At 39.3% G+C, this 16,775-nt stretch overlaps 1 protein-coding gene across 1 annotated transcript in view; it reads left to right on the forward strand.

Moving 5' to 3' along the window:
* Positions 1-16,775, forward strand: part of LOC118781556 (transient receptor potential cation channel subfamily M member 7-like) — a 58,240-nt gene that overhangs the window by 25,835 nt on the left and 15,630 nt on the right. Inside the window, exons 19-23 of the mRNA XM_036534510.1 lie at positions 776-922; positions 1,168-1,296; positions 1,672-1,923; positions 4,299-4,473; positions 4,920-5,046. Of these exons, the coding sequence (XP_036390403.1) occupies positions 776-922; positions 1,168-1,296; positions 1,672-1,923; positions 4,299-4,473; positions 4,920-5,046 (830 nt within the window). The remainder of the gene's footprint in view (positions 1-775; positions 923-1,167; positions 1,297-1,671; positions 1,924-4,298; positions 4,474-4,919; positions 5,047-16,775) is intronic.

Genomic DNA, 16,775 nt, shown 5'->3' on the forward strand with positions numbered 1-16,775 from the left:
TTTACAATGTTAAACCAGAGCCTGTCTGCTATTTAGAAATTCCCTGCTTAAACATTGCGTCGTTGTCATGGTGACGTTTCTGGCTGGAGATAGTGTTGCTGCCGAGTGCACAAGTTGAGAGAACACCGGAGAATGTGATACTTTCTAAAAATCGTGAAATATTTCGACAACTCGTGCCTATGCGTGCGTGCCCAATGTGGGTTGCATTCAAATTAATTCGAATGAGTTATGGGTTCTCGGGTATATCAGCTATCTCGTAATGCTACCATGGATGTCTTTCTTCAAAGGAAGCAAACTTGTACTTCCCAGCAAGCAACTGCCCTCACTGTATTAGTCCATTCATTAAAAGACGTATTTTTGAATAAAGTTCTCTTTATTGTCTTTATTGTTAGTTAGCATATGCCTAAAACAACCTCAAGCTAAATTTAAAAGTCGATAGATAAATGAGAGCCATTGAGTAATTGTGCGATTCATAATCCAAATAGTCGATTATTCGTTTCAATAATCGATAGATTATTCAACTGTCAAAATAGTCTTTAGTTGCAGCTCTACTACCAATATCAAGTTGCAGCAACTCTCTAGGCATTTCATTTTTCACATTGTAATGGTAAATGTCTTCACAAGTACAAGTTAATCAAAAACATTATAAAATAAATAGTAAATATATAGAATATATTATATATATATAATGTCACTAGTTAACTGTATGCATCTACTTGTTTTTCATGCTAAAAAGCTGCATAACCATTTCAGAACTCAAATCTCTGCATTTCAGGGCATCTTCAAGGAGATGAGGCAGCAGGGTGATGCCACAGAGGCAAAAAGTGAGACCGAAGTTCACTTTCGCCCAAGGAGGATCCCCATCACCAGAAAGTTCTATGCTTTCTACCATGCCCCCATTGTGAAATTCTGGTTCAACACGGTAGGCGTATGACACATTAGGCCATGTAACCATCATATGGAGGCAGGACAGGGCAAGATGCCCAAGGGTTTCCAGTGCCCAGAGGGTTACGGGTTCATTTCCTAGCTGGAGTTTGACGTCACCATACATGATGTACACGCAAATGGGAGTCATTTCTGTAGCACTTTAGGTTTTTTACCTGGCTGCGGTTCAGGTTGGAAGTGCAGGGTTAGTCACAGATAAGTGTTTCTGGTCGTTTCTATCAGTTGGCATACCTGGGCTTCCTGATGCTGTACTCCTATGTGATCCTGGTACGAATGCCACCTACACCCTCCTGGCAGGAGTGCGTTGTCATCCTCTACATCTTCACCTCAGCCATAGAGAAGACCCGGGAGGTAAAGACCATCCACTGCCACCACACCATTCTGTTGTGGAGGGCTCACTGAACTCCATTCCAGAGACTGGCCAATCTCCAGTTTGGGTTTTCAAGCTCTCTCTAAACCACTGACAACACTCAGAATAGAATGGACTCAGTCCAGTCTGTTATCGGTCAAACCAGGTAGTCCCTGGCTATAAGGAGAGCCCAAACATTATGTCACCCTTCACCTGCATTAGAAAGTAAAAGCTTTGAAAAAGAGCCTGACTGAAATCTTAAATCTGTCCTTGGCATTATTTTTGGCCTGTATGTTTTTGAATTCATAATTAATCTATTTGTTGAAAAACAAATGGATTTCTTGCCCTGTACTCATTTTGTTGTCTCTCTTTTGTAGATGTTTATGTCTGAAGCTGGAAAGATAACTCAAAAGATCAGAGTCTGGTTCAGTGACTATTTTAACATTTCAGACACCATTGCAATAGTCTCGTTCTTTGTGGGGTTTGGATTGCGATTTGGAACTGGTGACCTCTTCATAGCTGGGAGGATAGTGTATTGCCTGAATATCATATTTTGGTTTGTACGACTGCTGGACATTGTGGCTGTGAACCAGTATGCTGGCCCCTACATCATGATGATCGGGAAAATGGTGAGTTAATTACATTTTAAATTAGTCAATTGTTTTGACTGTCGGTTTATACATAAAATGCAACCTGAAATACTTCACTTTTAGGGCATAAAAGGACATATCTGTATTATGTGTTTTTAAGTGCTAATAACATTTCGCTCCTATGAAATACAGTATATGACCAAAAGTATGTGGACACCTTACCATCATACCTATATGAGCTTATTGGACATCCCATTCCAAAACCATGGGCTTGGAACAATGGTTCCAAAACCATTAATATGGAGTTTCCCCCCCCCTTTGCAACTTTAACCGCCTCCACTCTTCTGGAGTGCCCATTTGTGTCCATTCAGCCAAAAGACCACTTGTGAGGTCAGGCACTGATGTTGGACGAGAAGGCCTGGCTCGCAATCAGCATTCTACTTCATCCCAAAGGTGTTCAGTGGGGTTGAGGTCAGGGCTCTGTGCAGGCCACTGGAGTTCCTCCACACCAAACCCGTCAAACCATGTTTTTATGGACGTTGCTTTGTCCACAGGGGCACAGTCACGCTGGAACAGGAAAGGGCCTTCCCCAAACTGTTGCCACAAAGCTGGAAGCATACAATTGACTAAAATGTCTTTGTATGCTGCAGCATTAATGTTACCCTTCACTGGAACTAAGCGGCCTAGCCCAAACCCTGAAACACAGCCCCAGACCATTATCCCATCTCCACCAAACTTTACAGTAGGCACTGTGCATTCCGGTAGGCAGCGCTCTACTGGCATCTGCCAATCCCAGATTCGTCCATCAGACTGCCAGATAGTGAAGTGTGATTCATCACTCCAGAGAACATGTTTCCGCTGCTCCAGAGTCCAGTGGCGGTGTGCTTTGCACCACTTTGCGCATAGTGATGTTGGGCTTGGAAACCCATGTCATGATGCTCCCGATGCACAGTTCTTGTGCTGATGTTGCAGCCAGAGACAGTTTGGAACTCTGTAATGAGTGATTCAACAGAGCAGTGGTTCTCAACCAGTGTGCCGCAGAATTTTGAGGAACCCGATGCATTTTTATATAGGTGTGTGTGTGCACTTATACTCTGTGAAAAAACTGAAATAGACTATGTAGCATGCGTGTTACGTTACATGGTTCGTTATGTTTTCATTAGTGTTATTAAGCTTCTCATAGTTTTCAGTTAGCATTTTCTATTTTTTTTAATGTTAAATCGCTGTTTCCTCAAAGCTAAAATTAGCTAGAATTTTTCCAATCTAGTGTTGTAATCGCACCGTTTTTAGCATACGTGCTAAACGGCAAATCACACCCATGTGACCGTACGAAAGGGTTAATGGAGTAATATTTTGTTTTATTTTATTTATTTTATTTTAGTATGTGGCTGTTCATGATGCCACACTGTGTTGGACAAGTTCTTGCTCCAATGCACTTCAATGTATTTTTAATAAATTATACGATTTCCTGATTTAACTATCGGTTTGATAATTATTTGACAATCTGCTGTAGTGCAATATGGGTGAAATCTCACTAATGACATTATAGCCTTTCTTCATAATCGATAACCAACTTTAAGTTAGTGTGCCTTGATGTTCTAGTTTGACCTTTGATGTGCCTTAGCCCCAAAAAGTTTGAAAACCTCTGCAACACAGGATAAGCGGTTTTTACGTGCTACCCGCTTCAGCGCTCGGCAGCCCCGCTCTGTAAGTTTGCGTGGTCTACCGCTTCATGGCTGAGCTGTTGTTGCTCCTAGACGCTTCCATTTGACAATAACAGCACTTACAGTTGACCGGGGCAGATCTAGCAGGGCAGAAATTTCGTGAACTGACTTGTGGCAAAGATGGCATCCTATGACAGTGCCACGTTAAAAGTCACTGAGCTCTCCAGTACGACCCATTCTACTTCCAGGGTTTGTCTATGGAGATTGCATGGCTATGTGCTTGATTTTATGCACCTGTTAACAATCGGTGTCGCTGAAACACCTGAACTCAATAACTAGGAGGGGTGTCCACACACTTTTGGCCATATAGTGTAAGTAACTCAAATAAGTAAACCACAGTAAGTATCCGTGTAAGTATCACAGTAAGTATCTTTGTATCCGTGTCAGTGTTCATGTTGAAAACTTAATGTTTGTGGAGAACAACAAATCTTGACCATGATAGTATTTTTAAATAATAATCTCATCAGTACCATCTGTAGCCATGAAAAAGTATTGTGAATTAACACAGCTGAATACAGCTGAGAGGATACCCTTAGAGTTTGACCCATGCTTTTACCAAATGCATGTTACCATGGCTCACTGATGGTCTTTCAGCCTGACACACTGTCCATAGGGATGGAAGTTCATTATACAGTGTCTTAACAAGGCTCAATTTAAAAAAAACAACCCTTTCTGTGGCTGTGCCTGCAGGTGGCCAACATGTTTTACATTGTTGTGATAATGGCCGTGATACTCGTTAGCTATGGGGTTCCGCGGAAAGCAATTCTATACCCCAACGAGGAACCTTCCTGGACACTGGCCAAAGATGTGGTCTTCCAGCCCTACTGGATGATGTATGGCGAGGTGTACGCATACGAGATCGATGGTAAGGGGGATGATGACGGTAAGCCAGAAATTTTCCTACAGATTTCCAGCACGGCATGGGGGATGATTCTCACCTGCACACTAAAATCAGTTTAAAAAGTGTTTGTTCTTGCACTTTTTAAAATGCTGTGATGACCTGATCAAAATATATCCACTCCACACTGGATTGTACTTGGGAATTAAATTGAGGGGTTTTTGTTTATTTGTTTGTTTTTTTTTGTTATTTGTTTTTTTCCTCATTGCTCTGGATAGCTGGTGAATGCCTATGTAAAGAGGCTGCTGGTTGGTGAGGTTTATTCATTATGTAACCGTTATTAAACATTGCTGTGTATATATAATTAATGAGAACAATTTACAATTTATACTGTTTTACAATGTATATTGTTTTTTTTGGTAGTTGTCTCTGTTGGTAATGTTTGTCATTTCACTTGTTATGTTTCCCCTCAGTTTGTGCGGATAATAGTGAGGCAAAGGAGCTGTGTGGCCCAGCAGTTTGGCTGACCCCGCTTCTGCAGGCTGTTTACCTCTTTGTTCAGTACATTCTCATAGTAAATCTCCTCATTGCTTTCTTCAAGTAAGTTGAAACATCTGTCTTGTCCTTTTTGCGAATACAACTGGCTGTCCTGTGCACTGTGACGTCCAGTGTTTTCGATCTCTAAAAAGAGATTTTGCCATGCGTAGGACCTTCAGTAAATTCACCTGGATTTGTACTGTAGGTTGCAGGACTGTTTTGACATCTAGTGTTAGACTGACCTTTACAAATTAATGCATAACTTTTTATTTTTATTTTTATTTTGGTCATCTGGGTTTTGACAAGAATACAATCAATATGACACATTTTCAGCACTTTAACACTTCCACTTTTCTTTTTGAAAACATACAAGTTCGATCCTAATTCAGATCGCGTTGCTAAAGAAAGTATATTGTTTTGAACTTGAAAATGTCTGTCCGTTCTTCACTATGACCAAAGGTTTACCCTTTTTTTTCTTAAAACAAACTTAAAAACGAAACAAAAGAACATGGAGAGCTTTCATATTACATATCGCAAAGATTAGAACAGAAGGAAAAAAATAAAAAATACATCACATTGTCTTAACCATTCAACAAAAATCTGACCGTATGGGTTTAACATTTAGTCCAGATCCGAAAGAATTTTTCTTTCTGGATTCTAAGAGAGAAAGACAGCTTTTCCATTATTTATATATCATGGATTATATCTATCCATTCATCCACTGTAGGTGGTTCTGGTTTTAACTTTTTTCTTGTGATAGCCTTTTTGCTTGCTACCAGAAGAATCAGTATCAATTTCCTATCACTGGTGTCCCACATCTCAAATGTTCCCCAGGTATAGGGAGTCACAATTAAAAGGGATGTTAACATCAAAAATAGCTTCCAAGTTCTTGTGAATCTCCCACCAGAAAGGAACTACAACTGGACATTCCCAGAAAACATGGAAGTGGTTGGCTTCATTAGCTTCGGAATGTTCATCCAACATTCCACACCAGACCCTTGGTGTCGTTTTTGTAGGGGCGTAATAAAAAACCTTATAAGATTTTTCCAACTGAATTCTCACCACATAGTTGAACATGTGGTTTCCCATTGTAATTTACATAATCTTTCCCATTTCTCCCCAGAAATAACCAAATTACCCTCCTTTTCCCATTTCTCTTTAACATATAGTGTATTGTCAAGTTTGGTCTGATGAAAACCATTGTACAGTCTGGAGACAATCTTATTACATACCACTGAGTTACCTGCTGATAAAAACACCTCCAAAATTCGTGTTTCTCCTGCCTCCAATGCTCCCCCTACATTTTGATTGAAATAGTGTCGGACCTGAAGATACCTATAGAAATCATTTCATTGTAAACCATGTTTTCTCTGCAAATGTTCAAAGCTCTTAAATGTCCCCTTATGCACAAATGTAGAATAATTTGAAAGGCCTCTTCTAATCCACATTCTAAATCTGTTATCAGTTTTATTTGGAAGGAAATCAGTATCATATGCACACCAGCATTCTAGATGAATCTCCTAAACCACATAGTTTCACTATCTCTTGCCAAATCTTCAATGCTAGATTAATCCAGAGATTTTTATTTTTTTATTTTTATGTTTTTATCTGTCATGTTATTTGTTAATTTACTATCTGCAGTTATAGCTGCTATTGGAACCCCTTCTATTATTGCATTCTCAATTTCCTTCCATCTTGCAGAGTATGATGGGATACACCAACATACTAAAGGCCTCAACTGAGCTGCATAATATTCACGTAAACAAGGAAGACCTAATCTTCCACCTTCCTTTCTTAATCGTAGCATTTTATATCTAATTCTGGATTTTTTCCCTTGCCATAAATATCTAGATATTAATTTGTCCCATTCCATAAACTGCTTAGAAGATCTCCACTGGGAGAGCCTGAAAAAGATATAACAATCTCGGTAGGATGTTCATTTTAACAGACTCTACCCTGGAGCTTAGACTCAGGAAGGGAATGAGACTCCATTGTAGTATGTCCGACTTTATTTTTGCATTCAAAGGGCCATAATTAAAATCAAATAATTTTGAGATATCTTTAGGTAAAACAACACCCAAATATCTTATTGAATCTGCGTCCAATTTCAAATTATATTTCTCTATAATACAGCTGGGTGGGTTATAATTAAATGTAATTACTTGAGTCTTCTGAATATTTAGCTTGTAACCTGAGAGTGTCCAATATTCCTCTAATACGTCCATCAGTTTTGGAAATGTCTGTGTGGGCTGTGCTAAGTATATCAGTACATCATCAGCAAACAAAGCTAGTTTATGCTCACCAGTTGCCATACCTATTCCTTTGATGTTCACATTTTGTCTGATCCATTGGCTCAATGGCTCAATAAATAAAGCAAAGAGGAGGGGGGCGGCGGGACAACATTGCCTAGACCTGCGTTCCAGGATAAAGGGTTCTGATAGGTGACTGTTAATTTTAATCCTTGCGGATGGACTATCATACAGTGCTTGGAATGTTGCAATAATAGATACGTGAAAACCAAATCTCGATAGCACTTTATATAAAAAGGTCCACCTAACTGAATCAAAAGCTTTCTTTACGTCTAAACTTATAAGAGCAGCCTCTATTCTATGCTGTGTAATGTGCCTAATAATGTGTACGGTTCTTCTAATACTGTCTTGTGTTTGTCTTTGACGAATAAAACCTGTCTGATCTGAGTGAGTAAGTCTAGGTAGGATCCTGTCTATTCTTTGTGACAATATAGATGTAAACAACTTATAATCTATGTTCAAAACACTGATAGGACGAAAACTGCCACACTGTAGCTTGTCATTCCCTTCCTTTGGGATGACTGAAATTATCGCTTCCCTCCAAGAGGGTAGAATTTCCTTTTTCTGTAATACCCAATTACAAGCTCTCAATAATACTGGAGCCAACCTCTCAGTGTTTCTCAATCCTATTCCTGGAGTCCCCCTGTCCTACATATCTTCTATCTATCCTTACTCCAGACACACCTGATTGAAATTAGTGATTAAATCAGGTGTGCTCAGCTAGTCAAAAGTGCCACTGATGAGTTCAGTCAGGTAGGTAGAGCAGGGAAAGATGGAAAACGTGCAGAGCAGGGGGGCCCCAGGAGCAGGATTGAGAATCAGTGATCTATACCATTCAGCAGTGAAACCATCTGTGCCCGGGGATTTATTTTGCTTCAGTCTCGAAATTGCTGAGTGTAATTCCTCTATTGTTATTTCAGCTACCAAGGCCTTGTTTTGTTCATCTGTGACAGAGGGTAAATCAAGAGAGGCAAGGAATACTCAATCTGAAGGTTATTATCAATTAGTGGTTGGGAATACAGTGTCTTATAAAACTTTTCAAAACTTTGCTGAATTTTCTCTAGCCTACACTCAGTTGCTCCTGATTTGGGGTTCCTCATCTTTTTTTTTTTCTTTTTTCCTTTTTTTTTTATTAATTTATTTTTTTATTTAACAACAATAACTACAAAAAACAAAGAGCAAAGGGAAGCAACGAAAAAAAGAAAAGGAAAAACAAAAAAACAAAACCCATAATAACATTTAATAAATACATAAATAAAATGAATACATCATTCTTTCTATATATGTATTTACGTATAAAGGTTGAGGAACAAAGCATAACAAGACTGACAAGACGTGATGGGGCAGGACAGACAAGACCAGACTGGTGGGACAAACTGCACACTGTGTTTTCATATAGGTTTGTTGGAACGGAAAGAAAAGAGAAAGATGTATAAGAAAGGAACAAAAATATACAAATAAATAAAAATTAAAAAGAATAGTAATGTTAAGGGTCATTTTTGGAGAGAGGAATCAGCGTTGAAGGTATTGTAGAAAGGGGGACCAGTTGTCTTCATAGGATTTAATATTGTTTTTCAAAGATGCGGTAAGTTTTTCTAAATTTGAATGGTCTATTAGTAGATTGAGCCAGTTGAGCTATTGATATCTTGGTTATGTCTTTCCAGTTCAGTAATATGGTCTTTTTGGCGATGGTTAGTGATATTAATATGAATGATTTGAGATGTTTTGGTGTATGTAGTGTAGAGACATCGCCAAGTAAAGCTATGATGGGGCATAAGGGCATGCTGAGGCTAAGGATCTCAGATAGTCTGCTCAAGACCTCCGACCAAAAGTTTTGGACGTGGGGACAGAGCCAGAGGGCATGGAAGTAATCATCTATTGAGGTTGAACAATATGAACATGTATTACTTTGGCTAAAGCCCATGCGGTAAAGTTTGTGGGTAGTAACGTTTGTTCTATGGAGGACTTTATACTGTATAAGCTGGGTTTTGGAATTACATGTCATAGAGAATGAGTTATTGCATATGCTTTGCCAATTAATATCTGTTGGTAGGTTGTTTATATCTGTGGTCCACTTGTCTATAGGGATTGATATAGTGCTGTCTTCAGATTTTTTTTGGATGTGGTCGAAGGTCATGAGCAAGCCATCATGGAGTAACTGTCCCAGGCTGGTTACTCCTCTCTCATTCCAGGTTGAGAAGAAAAAGGGTTTGTTATTGATTAAAAACATGGGGTTATGCCATATTATTATTATGCCATAATGGAGTATGAATAGATACTGAGAGGCTGTAATGGAGAATTTCATTTGACTTCCACCAAGCAGTTAGGGTGGTGCTGATAGTGTTGTTGTTTTTGTAACAAGTGTGAGTTTTTATGGATTTATCTATAAATGGGAGATTTTTGATGTTCAATTCTTGAGCTAAAGTGTTTTCGATATCTACCCAAGGTGGATTGGTGTTATTTGTCCAGTGGCGGATATACTGTAATTGGTGTGAGAGGAAATAGTAAAAAATTTGGGGCCCCGAGTCCTCCGTATCATTTGAGCTTTTGGAGGGTGGATAGTTTAATTTGTGGTTTTTGGTGTTTCCAGTAAAATCTAGTCACTGCACTATTGAGAGAGGAGAACCAGCCCAAGGGGAGGGGTGACAGGGGTCATGGCAAAGAGGTAGTTTATTTTTGGGAGGATGTTCATTTTAACGGTTGAAATTCGGCCAATTAGAGATAGTGGTAATTTATTCCATCTTTCCAGATTGTCTTTTATTTCTTGTAGTAGAGGGGTATAGTTAAGTTTGAATAATTCGTTTAAATTTGGAGAAATGTAGATTCCAAGGTATGTAATAGATTTTGCTGTTCGTTTGAAGAGGGGGATCCCAGCCTCAGCATCCCAATTGAATTTGGATATAGGCAGAATCTCTGATTTTGTCCAGTTGATGGAGTAGCCAGACGCCCTACTATAATTACTGATCAGATTATGGACTACTGGAAGTGAGAATGAGGGGTTTGTAATGTATAACAGAATGTCATCGGCATACAGACTGATTTTATGGTGGTGTGAGTTTGATTGGATGCCTGAGATACAGTCACATTGCCTAATGGAAGCAGCCAGGGGTTCAATGAAAAGTGCAAACAGTAGTGGGGATAGAGGGCATCCTTGTCTAGTACCTCTTTGTAACTGAAATGGTTTTGATATAAGTCCATTGGTTATAACAGATGCAGTGGGTGAGTTGTACAGTGTTTTAATCCAATAGGTGAAATATGACCGGAATCCAAAGTGATTAAAGGAGGTGAAGAGAAAGGACCAATCTACCCTGTCGAACACCTTTTCGGCATCAAGGGTTGCTATGATGAATAGTGGATTGTTTGAGGAGGTGCTATTTTTATAGAAATTGATCAGGTTGAATACTCTTCGTGTGTTTTCTGAGGAATGCCTCCCCTTGATGAAGCCAAACCGATCTATGTGTATTAATGATGAAATTGCAGATTCCAGTCTGACTGATAAAGCCTTGCTAATAATTTTTGTGTCTGTGTTGATTAATGATATGGGGCGATAGTTGAAGCATTGAATGGGGTCCTTGTTTGGTTTTGGGATGAGTGTAATATAGGCAGTGTTCATATGATGGGGAATAGTGGTATTTTGGTGGATTTCAGATGTCACTTTAAAGAACAGAGGTGAAAGGAGAGGCTAAAACTGTTTATAAAATTCTGCAGGGTAGCCATCTGGTCCAGGTGATTTATTGTTAGGCATGAGATGAAGCACTCTGGTGATTTCTTCTAAGGAGAGAAGTACCTCTAGATCTTCTGCTTGGGTTTGAGTTAGTTTAGGTAGGGAGACATTTCTGAGAAATCTTTCAACATGTTTAGGTGAGGAGTTCTGGTCTGAAGTGTAAAGATTTGAGTAAAAAGATCTAAAAGAGTCATTGAGTCACAGAGTCATGGAGGGGTTTTGAGTTATATTTCCGGATGAGTCTATAATTGAGGTAATGATAGATTTCTCTGTTGCTTTAACTGGTTTGCTAATAGTTAACCTGTTTTATTTCCAAATTCAAAATGTTGCTGTCAGAGTTTGAGGAGGGTGCCTTCAGTTTTCTTGTTCAATATGTTGTTTAACTCATATTTAGTTTTCAGGACTTCCTTCATTACTGAATTGGTAGGCGCGTGAGAGGCCAGAAGGTCCAATCTCTTCGCCTCTTTTTGCAGGTTGTTTTCTTTTGCAATTTCTTCTTTCTTTTTGTATGTACAGTATGATATAATTTTCCCTCTCATGACTGTCTTTGCAGTTTCTCATAGTGTACATGCTGTTATTCCAGGAGTGTTATTGATTTCTATAAAGGATGCCCATTCGTGTTTGAAGTAGTCGTGAAATTCTTTGTCCTCTAGTAATGAGTTTTTGAAGCGCCATCTGGGAGGAGGGAGGGGCTGATGTTCTGCTAAGAAGATAATACTAATGGGGGCATGATCAGAGATGATAATGCTATGGATGGCTGAGTCATTTATTCTGTGTGTGATAAAGTTGTTAACCAAAAAGTAGTCTATACGGGAGTATGTTTTATGGTAAGGTGAATGTAAAGGAATGGACGAGAGGGCGCCACTGAGGGCTCCTGGGTCAGGCCAAAAGCTCAGAGTGCGAGTGAATAAGATGGACAAAAAGTAATTTTTATTTTTGGCTTAATGTTAAAACTAATCAATAGGAGTCCATATTCAAGGTTCAAATAACACAAAAATAGTTTTAAGTAGAAAAAGAAAAGAAAAAAAAAGCAAACAAAAAATAGCAATCTCTGAATGCGAACAAATTACAAAACAAAGTACAAAATCTGCTAGGTCTCTTTTGAAAAGCAGAGAACAATACTACAGCAGCAGTATTCACAGTCCAACATCCAACACTAGACTCCCACCATGAGACTAGACAGACAGACATATCCCAGGTGACCAGCACCATTCACATAAAGGGGGGAACATAAAACAATCAATCAACACAAACAACAACATGACAAACCCTGATGCAGCGTCATAACACCCTACAACATTTAAACAGCAGATTTTAGCAAAAATACAATTCATCCAAATGACACGTGAGGATTAAAACGGAGGCGGCTTGATCAGGGCTGTCTCTGTCACCCCCCATGGCCACAAGCAGGGTAAACTGGGCCAATCGTGGCCGGAACGAAATAAACGCTACGCTGTTTCCCCCCCGGCACCCCTTTGCCATCGGAGAGACATTTGCCAACACTGAGGAGCAGCATTCAACACGGTATGACTATGCTACGTTGTTCTTTTTTTATGCACTCAAATTTGCACGCCTACTAAAGCACAATAAAGATGTTTTATAGCATAATCACAAGGTTGTCTAGCATTTTCATTTACCATTATAAACCGTCGATTTCGTGGGCAACAACATTAAGTCCGTCAATAGCGGCATCGCATTTACTTGAGCTTGATGGCTCTTATCGGCATCTGTCAGCGTGTGTGTGTGTTTACGAGTGTAGCGGAGTTCACACAAAGGCAACTCGTGCCCAAGGAAGGCAGTGGACATGTGCGGTCTCTCCATGACCGTCACAGTGAATAATATGAGTATTCAGTATTACTGGGGTTATTCAGTCTCGAGATATCCATCAGTCCATAATCTGTCATGTACTGTTTAAGCAAGGATGAGGAGTGGTTGGGTTTATTAGTGGAGGTTGATGATGAGCGATCTATGTTTGGGTCTAATACTATGTTAAAATCACTGCCTAAGATGATATGTGAGTCAGGAAAATTAGACAGTTCTGAGAATAATGAGTGCAAAAAAGAGGAAGAGTCTGCATTGGGGCCATAGATACTGAATTTGCTAGAGTTAGTGTGTCTTTTCCGATAGTACCAGTGATAATGATATAACGTCCCTCTGGATCGATCAAAGTTGAGTTGTGAGAAAATGAAATGTTTTTACTGATTAAAATGGAAACGCCTTGTTTTTTGGAATGGTATGTGGAGTGGTATGTCTGGCCAATCCATCTAGCTGTAAGTTTCCGAGACTCTGCCTCTGTAAGGTGAGTTTCCTGTATAAAGGAGATGTCAGATCTTAGTTTATTTAGGTGATTTAATATTTTTGTTCTTTTTGCTGGGGAGCTGATTCCTCTTATGTTCCATGATATTAATTTCACTGGCAGTACCATGGGATAGGTATTGTGGTGATTGATATTCATTTTTATAATATCTTTGGATTTGTTTTTTTATAAACATTGATCGAGACAGATAAGAGGGAAGATGGGGAGAGAGAGATAATGGGTAGATACTGGGAGATAGAAGTAAAAATCCTAATAAAGAGTAATGATGGCAGAGAGGGGTGCAGTTGGGGTGAAGTAGAGCGATAGAGATACATGGCGGGAAGAAGGGAAGGAGAAAAGAGAATAAGGTGGGGGTGATGGGGTAGAGGGGGTTGCCAGTTGTAGGTGTTACTGAGATAACTCGCATACACATACACACCCACACCCACACACACACATACACCCATACACGTACACACACACACACGCCAAAGGCAGGCCGGTTTCACTTGCAACAGAAAGGACTTAATAATGATAGGACTTATTATAATGAAGGACTTATAATGATAATAATAACAGTAATAATAGTAAAAAAATAAGTAAATTAAAAAAAAAGGTTCAAATGTTAAACGTCATGTATCACTATACATGCACATCACCCATTAACCTGCCTGCTCATAAACATATTTTCGTTGTTTGTCTCTGGAATTCCATTAAATATTAGATTGCCTCTCATTGATCTCGTTTGAAGGTCCAGCAGAGATTCTTTCAGACGGTGGTTTTCTTTTTTAATGTTTGTAATTTCGGACTGTAGATGTGAGACAACAGTTTTGAGCTCCTCGGTTTCCACTTTAGATATCATAACCATGTTTTTCAGCTCGGCAACTTCGGTTAGGAGTGTGTCAATGATGTCCAGTTTGCTAAGTTTTTCCAAGAGTTTTAAGTTTTTCGTCTATTAGCAACACAATGCTATGTTCGGTATCAGTTAGCCCCGGGGATTCTAATAGTTCTTGACTAGAAAGACGCTTCTTTTTTACAGCCGGTGGACGTCTTTCTACTCTTGCGGGTTTGCTAAGAGTGGTTGACTCACCCGGCTCTGGTGTGCTACAGAGTGCTCTAGCAGTGTTTGTTTTAGTCGGGGAGCTCATGTCTCCGTTAGTTTCTACAGTATTTGGAAAGTTAAGATATGATCCAAAGAGAGATTCGTTGTTGTCAAACGTTAAATCAGATATTGTTGCAGTTGAATTTGAACCCAGTTTTGTTGTATTATAATTATAGTCCGTCCGTTAATATTAATCCGAGGATAGATAGTTAGAGATAAGTTAGGTGGGTTACTCCATGACCAGCACTCGGTGCGCTACAATGACATCATCCTTATCTTGTATCTTATCTTTTTCCTTATCTTGTAGATGGCATTATCTGCTTGTTGCCTTCTTAGTCTGTATGACAAGAGCTTCAACGACTTCCCACCTGCTTCATAATGTCGTTGTTTTGAAAATAGCAGTTTTTTTAATTTCTTGTGTACCTATGTCATCTATCTCATTCCTTATTTCTTTCATTTTTTGCTTCACACTATTATCTAAAGTGTCAGTGTGTTCTCTTTGTAGATGTTTTAATTTAATTTCCAGGTCATGCAGCCTTTGCCTTATAAGTTTCTTTATAAGAGAAGTAATGGCAATAATTTTGCCCCTCATTTTGTCCCAAAGCACAGATGGGGTCACCTCCCCGTTATCATTTAATTCTAGATATGTTTATAATTTCAGTTTTTAAACCTTCCCTAATCTCTTGATTATTTAAAATATTTGAGTTCAGCCTCCACAATATAGACCTTGGCTTTCTATTAAGACACACAGACATGTAAATAGGACTATGAACTGAGAGAGTAATTGGTCCTATGTCACACTGCCCTATTCTATGTAGGTCTCTATTGTAAATTAAAAAATAGTCTATCCTAGAGTATATCGCATTGGGGGAGGAATAATGGGTGTAATCTCGACTGGATGGGTACAGTTCTCTCCAAACATCTATGATTCAAATTTCCTTCATCAATACGTTTATCTTCCTGCTTATGAATTTTGACTCTGGATTTCTGCTAGAGGCATCCAATTTAAATGTACATTAAAGTCACCCCCACAAATTAGAATCCCCTGAGCTTTCGTAACCATTAAATCAAATATTTACCTATAAATGTCCAATCACTACCTGGGGGAGCATATACATTCAGAAAACTCACTAGAGTTCCCTCTATTTTCCCTGTTATCATTACAAATCTACCTTCTTTATCTTTAAACTCTGATATGTGCTCATAATTCACCGCACTTGATAATAGTATAGCCACCCCCCCCCCTCCTATGCCCCACTTTGTAGGAAGAAGAATATACATATTTGAAGCCCATTTTATACAGTTTGGCATGCTCTGTATCATTAAGGTGAGATTCTTGCAGATACGCTATTTGTACTTTATCTTTCTTTAATTTTGATAGGATCTTCCCTCTCTTGATCGGATTGAGTATCCCATTAATATTAAAAGAAACTAGTCTTATACCTCGCATTTAAGTTATATTATATAAGAATTCCACCATGTATGTGAAAGGCTTCCTCTTAACTGTAAAAAAACAACTGTGAACAAACGAGAATTGAACATTCAACAATGACATACAAATGAAAAATTGTGCTTGAACGACTTCCAAGTTAGAGGTCTCTCCTATGACCCTACACAAGCCAACTACAAACGGCTCCAAGGGAGGTCCCCCCTCTCGAGAACGACAGAGAGGGCCCTTGAAGATAAAAGCGTAGGAAAGCTCCATCGTCTGTTCTTGTACCGATTCATATTTGTTTTTAATAAATCAACTAGTAAAATCACTTTTCTTTCTAACCAGAAAACAGTTTTAACATTAATATCTGAACTCACCCATCCAAAGCGTCCGTTTCATTTCAGAAATAAATTAGCAGGACAGCCTTTGCCTACCCTACCCATTTCAAACAGCCTCAGTGAGATTTCTGACTCGTCTCTGCACTTACAGGTGGTGAATCTCTTCTATAAGTTTGCAATTTCTCCTTGTAACTTGCATTGCTTCTTAAACGGGATACACGTCCCCTGGTTTGCCGACTGCCATGTCAGTTGCCGCAGTTGTTCCATCAGCGTCTCTGCCCTGATGATCTCGACGGGCAATCCTCTCTTATCCACGTCTTGCATCGCCTCTTCCACATTCTCATAAATCTTGGTCCCCTCCTCATATTCCACTTTTAGCCGGGCCGGATACATAGTTTGAAATTGAATGCCTCTGTCCTTCAGAATCTTCCGAACCTCTGCAAATTCTTTCCGCTTTTGGAGAATGAGCGGGGCATAATCGTTGTCTAAGTTAACTCGCTTCCCCTGCCAGGTGAATCCTTTGTTTTACCACGCCGCACGAAGTGTCGTTTCTTTGGTTTTGAAGCTGAGGAATTTTACCAGGATGGATCT

This window comes from Megalops cyprinoides, chromosome 8, assembly GCF_013368585.1.
Source record: "Megalops cyprinoides isolate fMegCyp1 chromosome 8, fMegCyp1.pri, whole genome shotgun sequence".
Taxonomy (NCBI): domain Eukaryota; kingdom Metazoa; phylum Chordata; class Actinopteri; order Elopiformes; family Megalopidae; genus Megalops; species Megalops cyprinoides.